Source organism: Myotis davidii, unplaced genomic scaffold, assembly GCF_000327345.1.
Source record: "Myotis davidii unplaced genomic scaffold, ASM32734v1 scaffold53, whole genome shotgun sequence".
NCBI classification, from domain to species: Eukaryota; Metazoa; Chordata; class Mammalia; order Chiroptera; family Vespertilionidae; genus Myotis; species Myotis davidii.
Genome location: NW_006286140.1, coordinates 87,569 through 98,410, shown reverse-complemented (window position 1 = coordinate 98,410; position 10,842 = coordinate 87,569). Strand labels below are relative to the sequence as shown.

Sequence of the window (10,842 nt, the reverse complement as noted above, 5' to 3'; positions counted from 1 at the left end):
CTTCTCCAGACTCGGCTCCCCGCGCCCCTTCCCGCTCTTTCCCCAGGGGCGCATTCAGCCCGACCTCTCCAGCCTTCGGGGCGCGACGAATCCTCCCGACCTCGCCAGCAACTCGTGGACATGGCGTCTCCCACCGGACCCCGGGTGACCTGCCCCGAGGCCGCTGTCTCTAGGACACTCCTCCTCGGCTGGGTCCTTGTCCAGGTGGCCGGAGCCTCAGGTGAGTGGCACCCGCCTCCCGGAATTCCTGGGGCGCGCTGTCCGAAGCGGGGATCAGTCCTGGCTGACAGCGGGCTCGTCCTGCTGCCTGGAGGTGCCCCCGGCGCCTGCCCAACTCAGCCGCGCTCACCCACCCGCGTTTGAACCAACCTGGGCGCGAGCTGGAGGGTAGGCGCTTGGTGCCTGGGACCCCGCCTGCATCTGGAGGCTCACTCAGCTCGCGGGCTCGAAGGTGCACTACCCGGTGGGCTGCAGCTGCCCGGTCTTCCCAGTGATCTTGAAGGTGGTACTTGGGTCCGCACCTGCACGGGTCAGCCTGCAGTGGTTTGGATAGTATCCTTAAGTGGGCACCTAATAAAGAGCGGCCCTCGGTGTTGGCTTGCTCGTCCTAGTTTAGATTGAGTTAGAGGCAATCCTGTTGCAGAATGTCGCTTGGATTGAAGCAGTCGTTACATTGTCCATGCCTCCGTGTGCCTGTGCGACTGACCTGCCCAGTCTTAGCAACGCAGACCTTAATAACCAAGCGTCCTAACCGTGTTCAAGCATCCTCCGGTGTGACAGGCCCAACATCTGCCTAGGTGTCTACTGACGTTTCAGGATAGAGACATTTTAGATAAAAATGAAAAGGATCAAGATTTGGCTTTTTCATTATATGCAGCCCTAACTGCTCTCACACATGTGGGATTTGCCCTTTTCCAGCACATGTGGGGGTGCCCTTATGGAAGACCCTTCCTAGCGGGCCTTCCCTGCCAGAGTTCATCCTTGGAGTCGTAGGCTCCCCCAGCTGGGTCAGGGACCCCCCAGGGCCCTGATGGCTCCTGGGCTGTGCGTCCTGGTCAGGTTATCGGAGGGAGTCCCACGTGAATAATTTCAAACAATAATTTCAAGATCCTTGCCTGTTTCTTTACATTACAAGGAAGAACCTACCATGAGGACATTCTGGGTTTGGGAAAAATTTGAGACTTTTTTTCTCGGATAATTCAGTAATGAAGCTTTCATAGTTGGAAAAAAAAAATTACTGTGAGGTTATGGTGATGTTTAGGGGGAAAGGTGTTTTATACCTTCAACGTGAAATCGTGTGCTGAGAAGTTCATGTAACAATAGCTGCTTCTCTTTTGTTTAAAGGCACTACCGGTGTGGTGGTAGCATATAATATAACTTGGAAATCAACAAATTTCAAGACAATTTTGGAGTGGGAGCCCAAGCCCATCAATCATGTCTACACTGTTCAGATAAGGTAAGTTAGATACAAAAAGAGGAAAATACGGCTTCTGATGTTTCTCCTTCCCTGTGCTGTCTTGATGTTTCTACTTTAAATGTCTTTAAAGCTGACTGATGGTTGAGGTTATTGGATAGATGACATGGTAATTTGCCATACTCTGCCAAGCCTGCCACATTTCCAGCCCTTAAACTGATAAAACATTTTAATTGCTTTTGGAGATGATGGAAAAATTCCTAAGTGGAGTAGAAGCTATGGAGAGGTGAACCTTATTGAGCAAGGCTTGATGTCACTGTTAGATATGATTCTGGATGGATAACTAATCTCACCTAAGCGCGCCCGTCTTTTTCCGTGCTGTCTAGACTGTAAGCCTGCTCTAACGTGTTAGGGAAGGGAAGAGGTGTGCAGGAGTTTGGATACATACATTGCCCTGTAGCAATGTTGGATGCATTCATCCTTGGACTCATGATTCAAACTTCAGTTGCATACGTGCTAACAGAGGAGGTCAATTTTGTGACTCACCCCGCTGGAAAGAAATACTCCTCTGACTGCACGCTCAGCTGTCAGGGCTGCTCTGATGGACAGTTCTCCCTCAGAGCCCATAATTCAGTATACTCAGTCTAAATGTGGACATGTCTTTCTCGATGTTTTCTCTATATTCTTGTAAGTTTCTTGTTTCTGAAAGGTTCTGGGAGGCTTGGGAGAGATCTTATTAATTAGAGGAGAGCAGCTGTGGGAATTATTTTAACATGTTGTATAAAGGCACAAAAGTATCACTGGCTAAAATTAAGGTGTTTTGCTTTTTGTTTTGTATTGTTTAGCTTGTTGAGCCTTTTTATAGTATTAGGAATGCAACTCCTACATATGGAGGCAGTCTTTTAGGTAGATGTTCTTGTTTCACAAAATGAACGTCATGATGACTGTTGCCAAACCCACAGAGAAGAGAGAGAGAGAGAGAGAAAGAGAGAGAGAGAGAGAGAACGCGCACACTGAAATGCTTGTATAGATAGAGGGAGGGTGAGAGAGGAATTTCATAACCTGAAGTCATAATTATGATTATGGTCAAAGTTGTCAATTCAGTTTCCACTAGTCAAGAGCTGAAGTTTACTTTGGTAGATACTTCCTTCTGGAGATTGCAAATAACATTTTAGGAGGAATGCTTACCTCTGAAATATATTCAGTCTTATGTTTAGTAGGCATGTGGGAACATATTATGGTTTCCCTGATTTTTAAACATAAGCCTTTGTTAGCTCTCAGTTCTTGGACTTCCCAGGGCTGATATTCAAGTGAACGCAGCCCCTGTGTGCAAACATCCTAATGCAAAGCTGCTGGTTGGGGGCCTTCGTGGACACGGGGTTCTTGCAGAGCCCAGATCTCATACTCTCGCCCATGTGCTAGGACCTGTGAGCAGTCCCTCCACCCTGCTGCAGACCTCACTCTTCTGTGTTGGTGAAAAGGACCACAGAAGTCATTTTATAGGAAAGAAAATTATTGCCCTAAGAAGGTGAGGGATTAATCCATGAGTGCCTTGATGGTGAGGGCCCAGCTGGGTCTGGAACCAAGGTCTGCCCGGTATTCTACCACCACCACCTTCTCTGGCGGGTCTGCCGCAGCCGCTGTGAGCCCCCAGAGCTGGGAGGAGGAAGGAGGGTTGGTGCCAAAACACGAGTTTCTCCTTATTCCTCGGGTTTTTCTGTGAGGCTCCATCTCCTCAGTGAGCCGCCTTCCCTCCCAGTTTTCCTTCTCTAAAGGCAGCTTCTCCACCTGCTTCTCCTCTGCACCTGCTGCTCCTCTGCACCCACCACTGGCCTGTCCCCAGCCATGGGGCACCACTGCTGGGCCTGCAGCCCCTCCTTGGAGCTCCAACTGTATTTTCCCATTTGGAAATAGTTTCAGTGACGGTTGCAAAGTGCTGTTGGCTCAAGCACCGAAACATCACCTGTAAGATTGATTCCTTGGGAACGTTTGAATTCTAAAACGGAACTTCCAAAGCTCCTAGAAAACAACCTGTTCCTACATTGATGAGTCTTGATTCCATTGGAATTTTTTAGTAATTGAGGCAGGACTTTTATTATTTCCAAGTCAGGAGATTTTGCAATAAATACCTAGCGGATCCTTGAATGCTTTTAAAATGTTAGTGCTGATAACAGTGTTCAGAGGCGCTTACTACAGAAGTGCCCCTTTATTACTTGTTCACACAGCTTTACTGATTTCACTAGTTTCGGTGGCATTAAGTACTGTAATTCCTATGTGTGAGCTGGGAGAAACCAAATACGGATCTGTCGGGTGGAAAGTAGCCTCGGAGCCCAGCAGTCTCTCTCCTGTTCTCTGAGCAACATGTTTGCCATAGGATGAAGAATCATCGTGTTTCCTTCACTCTTTTCACTCCAGAATTAAAACAGCCTCTCTACTTCTGTCACAGAAAATTAGAGGAATCTAAGAAGTCAAAATCTTTCTGTATCAATGTTAGCTTGTGGATTTTAGAACAAAGAGTGTTATTTAGTTCCGATTTTTGAAAAATAACCTGTTTACAGCTCATGTGCATGGATTTGGACAATTGAATTCAGTTTGTTTTCCCCCCAATTCAACCTGTAAATGCGAACCATCTAATACTGAGCGAGGCCCGCTGTGTATAAGGCCTACAGCCTTGCTGCGTAACAGCAAACACAAGGGCACGGGCCCCTGGCACCATGCAGACGGTATTCAACATGAAGTGCTTTAGTGAAGATATCAGTGCTGGGAACAGGGAGGGGAGAGATCCGATCTGAGCAAGGAGATCTGGATATTCCCGGGGAAAGTGGGACTGGAACAAGGCCCTAAATGACGGTCGGGGATGAGGCAGTGGATGATGCTGAAGAGAAGGGAAGAACAGTGTGGCTGTCAATTTAGAGAGGACAGAAGTGTGTGAATCAAGTCGCAGTGACATTTATCTATGGATTGTGTGGGTCCTTTAAAGTAATTTTATATTTATAGAAGTTCTTTAAACAATTTCCTCTTCAATGAAGGAAGATCTTTTAGCCTCTTAGTCTTTCAGGCTTTGTGAGAGAGATACTATTGTTATGCTGTGATCTTTAATGGGAAGTATTCACATCTTGTAAAAGTGAGAGAGGTATGTAGTAGAATGAGATGAACAGACCCAGTTCTCACCCCATTAGTTACATGACCTTGTACAAATTACTTAGCATATCGAGTTTCAGTAAAAAAGATCCAGTACCTTCTTGGAAGGATCATATCAAATTAAGTAACATGTAAAGGGCCTAGTATAGTACCTGGCATATAGTAGATTCAATAAATATTAAATAACCACACCAATAATTGTCGTGATAGAATGTAATATGTAGAATATATTATATAGATTCCATTATTACTACATTGACAATATTCTACAAAGAATATAGAATGTTTATAATAAATAGAATATAATACAAGATAATAAGTAATAAATAGTTGGGCCTTAATAAAAAATCGTGTACATTCTAAGAAAGATATTTAAAATGGTTAAGAGCACAGACCCCAAAAATTGTTGTCTGGCTTAAAGTTAGATCAGTTGTGTAACTGAGCTGGTCACCTAATCTCATTTTGCTTCAGTTACCTTATTGTGAAGAGAGAGATTACAGAGCCACTCCAGGTTACTGTGAGGACGCCAGTGCATCTAAAGTGCTTAGCAAGGGAGTGCCTGCTCACGAGTGGTTGTGGATGCTATTATTGTAACAGCACCACAGCCAGAAAGCCATCTGTCCCGTTGGATACAAATCCTAACGTTCCGTTTCTCTTCCTTCCTTTAGCCATAGATTAGGAAACTGGAAAAGCAAATGCTACTCCATCACAGACACAGAGTGTGACGTCACTGATGAGATTGTGAAAGACGTGAAGCAGACATACTCAGCGCGGGTCCTTTCCACACCGGCAAATGCCACCAGTTACACTGGGGAGCCCAAGTACACTAACTCCCCGGAGTTCATTCCTTACTTAGAGAGTAAGTAGATCAGTTTCATTCTCATTTTTATAAGCTCCCGAATCATTTTGTGAGCTCATGACCCTTAGGGGCCTGTAGATAAAACAAGATTTCTTCAGAACTACATCTTTTTTCTCAGGAACCATAAAGTGCCCCAGCCCTCTTCACTCATTCTGATGTGGTAGGAGGTTCCCAGTGCGTGAACTTTGGAGTTGATAACACTGTTGCCAAGTGACTTTCTCCCCCAGCCTATCCCCAGACCATGCCAGTGACAGGCTGGATGGGACCTGGGGGACTAGGACTTCCACCAGCACTGGGGTTTCAGTGTTTCTCCATGTATATTTTATTTACATACATATACACTCATACACACACACACACACACACACACACACACACACACCATTTCCATCCCATCAGCAGACCAGCAGTCCCAGTTTACAGCTTTTCACAGTCACAACTGCTCAGGGAAAGTCCAGTTTCCCTCTGATCCAGAGTCAGGCTTGCTGACCTCATCTGGCCAAGGCTGAGCCCCGTGCTGTGCCGGGCGCTGCCCAGCCACTCCCAGCCTGCCTGCTTCGAGCAGGTTCTGAAAGTGCAGAGTGCTTTCCTCCCCCGCCTTTGCCCCAGTAAGCGGCCCTTAGTATCTCCCAGGGGAATGCACAGGATCCTGGCCAAGTGGGAGATTACATTTTTTGGCCTGACTATAATAAACCTGTAACACACTAGGAAGGGTGGAATCTTTTAAGGTCTTTTAAGGTCTTTAAATCTTCAAAGGTCTTTGAGGAAGACCTAGAATGAAAGGTTAAAGTGAAAGGGTCGTGCTATCGGTGCTTTTCTATCTACCCCTCTGACCATCCAGTGAGAGCGGAGCGTTTCTGGAGGCCAGAATGGTGAGAAGAGGAAGAGGGACAGGCAGCCAACCTTTCCCCTCTGGTATCTACTGGAGGGTTGAAATAGAAGGTAACCTTAGCCCAGGTGAATCTGGCTGCCTTTCCTGAGCCCCTGTTTGCCAGAGCCTGTCTTTCGCTTGTGTGTCTGTCACGGCACCCAGCTGGGCCTTAGACACCACATCCATGCCCCCTCTGATAGCTCCGCCCCGATCACTGGCTGTCCTCCTTCCATTAGTGGCACCCACTTGGTTTTCTGTGACAGTTCTTGAGATTTTTGTAAGCCACTTCAAGTCCCTTTTTGGTACAAGATAAAATATAGTTTGCATATTTATTTTGCATGTGCCTACACATAACTTGCACATAATTTGTGTTAAATTATTGGGATTGATTTTATTGTTATTCAACCAAAACACATGGGATCATTGCGCCCTCCAGAGTCCCAAGGCTTAACACTGGTTCCTTGAGGTGCCAGGACATCTCCCAGGCTTTCCCACAGTCCCTCATTTATTTTACCTAAAATATGGAATCCTGTGCAACTGTGTTGTTTAATACAGTTGCCTCTAACCACGTGTGGCTATTGAGCCCTAGAAATGTGGCAAATGCTAAAAATGTAAAAATACACACTAGATTTTGAAAAACGTCTCCACAAGTTTTAAATGGATTACCTGTTGAAATGATAATATTTTCACTATAATGGGTTAAATAAAATATATTACTGGAATTCACTTCACCTGCTCCTTTTCACATTTTCTAATGTGATTACAAGGAAATGTAACTGACATCAGTGGCTCCGGTTATATTTCCAATGGAGAGCGCTTCTATAGCAGGTCTTGGGGTTCGGCGTGGTGCCACTTGGCTCACTCCTGCTAGGAAACGGGTTCTGTGCAGGTGTTTTATGAGGGATGACCAGGGTATTAACTGTGATAACTAAATGGGATTCTATTTGTAGGGAATTCTTTGGTTCCAACGAAGTTTATTTTCTGTTTTAGCAAACCTCGGACGGCCAGCAATTCAGAGTTTTGAACAAATTGGGACAAAACTGAATGTGACGGTACAGGATCCTCGGACCTTAGTCAGAAGGAATGGCACATTCCTGAGCCTCCGGGATGTCTTTGGCGACGACTTAAGTTACACACTTTCCTACTGGAAAGCTTCAAGTACAGGAAAGGTGAGGATTTCTTCCGCTGGTTTTTATGACTTGCTTTAAATCGTAGGTCCTTGATTTTACAACCCACTCCTGCCCCAATTCAGAAGTAGCAGAACGGGGTGGTTGAGAGGGCAGTGTGGTGGGGTGAGAAGGGTGCTTGCTGTCCTGGTTCTACATGTGACTTTGAGTGACCTTGTGACTTTGGGCGAGGCCCCCTTGGATACACAGGTTCCTCAGCCAAGAGGCTCGACCAGATCATCTCTAAAGTTCCTGTCAGGTCTCACATTTCTCTCTATTGAGGATCACAGAGACAAAATTTGTTTTCCCTTCAACAATGAATACGGCATCCTTCCTTTCCTTGACTGCAAACATCTCCTACAGAGGCTAAGTTGGATATCTCTAGTCTTGGAAAAAGCACCCTCAGCAGTCAGCATGAGGAACATTTAGCCAAGTCACTTCTAATCCTGTGTATGTCAGAGGTGTCCATGCAGGCTTTTGCTTCCCCAGTGACCTGGTAAAGGAGAAAGAAGTCACTTGGAGCCCAGATGAATTAAGAACTCTTTATCTTTTAACAGAAAATGGTCAAGACAGACACTAATGAGTTTTTGATTGATGTGGATAAAGGACAAAACTACTGTTTCAATGTTCAAGCCGTGATTGCATCACGAAAAGCTAACCAGAAGAGTCCCGAGAGCCCCATCGAGTGCACCAGCCACGAGAAGGGTGTGTTCAAAGGTGAGTGGCTCTGCCCGGCAGGCGGGAGGCACAGGCGCCCTCCCGAGGACCAGCTCCAGCCGCAGAACCAGGGTGCCCTTTGTTCAGAGAGAAAGTGTCTTGGTTTTTCTTGGTTTTGTGTGTTTTTTGGAAGTTACTCATAATGTTAGGCCTTTAGAAATGTTTCTATGTTGTTCCCTTATGGTAGCGAGTATTTTCTTGAGTGCCTGCCACGTGTTACGCTCTCTGCTGAGTACTAGGCACATAGTCCATGTTTGGGGTTTAGCGTCAATCACAGATTTCTCTGGGCATGTTTTCATACTGAAATTCTAGTCTTTGGGGCTTGCGGGGAGCATCTGGACCAGCTGTGAGCACCCACGGTGGGCTGTAAAGTCTAACCCATGAAAGGGAAGGGATTCAGTCTGTCACATATACCCATGTACGTGTGTCCATGCGTGTGCACACACGGGGTCCACACACAGTGAGGAGAGGCTTCTAACTGGAATTGCTGTGGGTGTGTAGACACGTATGTACATGAAGCTGTAAGCCTAGGAGTTCCTCTCCAGGCCTTGTAAAGAAAGTGCTCTGAGTACTTCCAGGGATTAAAAGTCAAAGGATAGTAATGATGACCTAGCTCCTTGCTAAGAAGAGATTTTAAAATTTAAAAACACTTTAAAATAAATTCTCTTCCATTTTATTGACACTGACAGAAGGAAAGGACTCTCCTCTCTGGTCCTGCACCCTCTGGGCCATCGTACCCACAGCCCTCACATCCATCTTTCTAAAGCCAACTCGAGTTCCGCTGCCTCTGTCTTCGTGCACATCCCTACCGCTGCCTCCCAGGTCTCTTCTGTATCTGCAGAAATGCGTCCTTTGAGAACCATTGTAATTGCCACCTCCACCCGGAAGCCTTCTTATTGCCCTAGCCCGTTATCATCTCAGCTGAATTCTGGTAGCCCTCTGTGTGTCTCTTTGCACTGATAGTTCATCTTCTACTGTAATCATTGCCACCAAACTCAGCATTATGCACTATTTTTAGCCAATTGCTTCTAACAGCTGTTCTTACTTCCATCTATGTGTACTTTCTCTAGACTAAGAACATTAACCAGTTTACTTAAGCTTTTGTCCTTTGTCAATTGCCCTACAACATCTAGGGATTGACAAATTCTTTCCTAACCAAAATGCGTTGTGGTGGAAAGAGTAGAGGAAAGAAATTTCAAATTATGCAAAAGCAGGATGGTGTAATTTGGAGTTAAGCCCTCAGTTCTGTCCACTGATAAATGGGATTCGAGCTCTCTCTCTCTACATTGACTTGGTAACTTTTGTTTTTCAGACATGTTCTTCATCATCGGAGCAGTGGTGTTCGTGGCCATCATCTTCATCATCACCCTGTCCCTGTGTCTGTACAAGCGCAGGAAGGCCAGAGCAAGGGAAAGTGGCAAGGAGAACTCCCCGCTCCGTGTTGCATAAAGCACGTGACATTAGAGCTGCTGACTTCTGCAGAGTTTATATTGCACTGTGACAAAGAACTTTTAAAAGGATGGAATATATGGAAACAAAAATGAATTTTGGGAGCATGGAGACTCTTGGGCCCAAAGAAAGTTCTTTATCTGACTGTTCTCATGATTAGCATTCTGGTTTCGAGACCAGCACTAGTCACTTTGGAATGTAATGAACGGTACAACCAATTCCAAGTTGTTTAAATTTATTTTTTAACACTATGGCACCTTTTGCACATATCATGCTTTAGACTGTCTTTTCTACACTCAAGATGAAACCAGGTCATCTAAACAAAAACAAATGAACAAATGCCTTAAAAAGTCCTGGGTGGACTTTTGGAATACTTTCAACATGCTGACTTCAAACGATGTGGGAGAGTAAAATGGAAATTGGGTGGACTTTTCTAACATCTGTCTGTCCTTTTAAAATGTAGAGTTTAGGTTCTTTTTCCTTTTCTTAAGAGTTCTTTTGGAGGTTCAAAATAGTTGGCAAAACATATGCCTGTGTTAAATGCAGAAGACTTCCATTTTGCCTGACCAAGCCTGACAACTTTGGGCATATGCATTACAGTTTAGCACTTTAACTGATTTAAATGCTATTGATTAAACACTTGACAGCTAGCTATATTTTTATGAAACTATATAAACTACATAAAGTTTATGATTTAAGGTACTTCAAGTTTATATGGTCAACATTGTATATATTTATATAATTTTTTAAAGGTTTTATATATGGGGATTTTCTATTTATGGAGGTGATATTGTTCTATTTGTATATATTGAGATAATTTATTTAATATAGTTTTATATAAATAAAGGTGACTGGGAATTGTGACTGTTTCATTTATTATATCTTCCGTTTATTGTTTTTTTATTCTTTATTATTGAAAGTATTACATGAGTCTCCTTTCCCCCCCATTGACCTCTCCCCAGCTGCTCCCATTCCCCAGCACATGCCCTCACCCCGCTGTCTGTGTCCATGGGCTATGCTCATATGCATGCATACAAGTCCTTTGGTTGATCTCTTACCCCCTGAGTCCCCACCTTCCCTCCCTCCCCGGCCTTCCCGCTGCAGTTTGACAATCTGTTTGAGGCAGCTCTGCCTCTGTCTCCATTATTGTTCAAAAGTTTATAATGGTCTCAATTATCCATGAATGAGTGAGATCATGTGGTATTTTTCCTTCATTGACTGGCTT

General features: G+C 44.8%; 1 protein-coding gene across 1 annotated transcript; it reads left to right on the top strand.

The window, feature by feature from the left end:
* Window positions 1-6: 6 nt before the first annotated feature.
* F3 (coagulation factor III, tissue factor) lies at window positions 7-10,498 on the top strand. Its single transcript, XM_006757268.2, has 6 exons — window positions 7-220; window positions 1,345-1,456; window positions 5,224-5,414; window positions 7,276-7,454; window positions 8,009-8,168; window positions 9,481-10,498. The coding sequence occupies exons 1-6, from the start codon at window positions 121-123 to the stop codon at window positions 9,615-9,617; spliced, it is 879 nt and encodes a 292-aa protein (XP_006757331.1). The 5' UTR covers window positions 7-120; the 3' UTR covers window positions 9,618-10,498.
* The last annotated feature ends 344 nt before the right edge of the window (window positions 10,499-10,842 follow it).

Excerpts from the sequence above, each read along its gene's own strand:
- F3 (XM_006757268.2), top strand. The coding sequence starts at position 121 with ATGGCGTCTCCCACCGGACCCCGGGTGACCTGCCCCGAGGCCGCTGTC. Across the intron at positions 221-1,344 it reads CCAGGTGGCCGGAGCCTCAG|GCACTACCGGTGTGGTGGTA; the intron begins GTGAGTGGCACC and ends TTTTGTTTAAAG. Across the intron at positions 5,415-7,275 it reads GTTCATTCCTTACTTAGAGA|CAAACCTCGGACGGCCAGCA; the intron begins GTAAGTAGATCA and ends TTTCTGTTTTAG.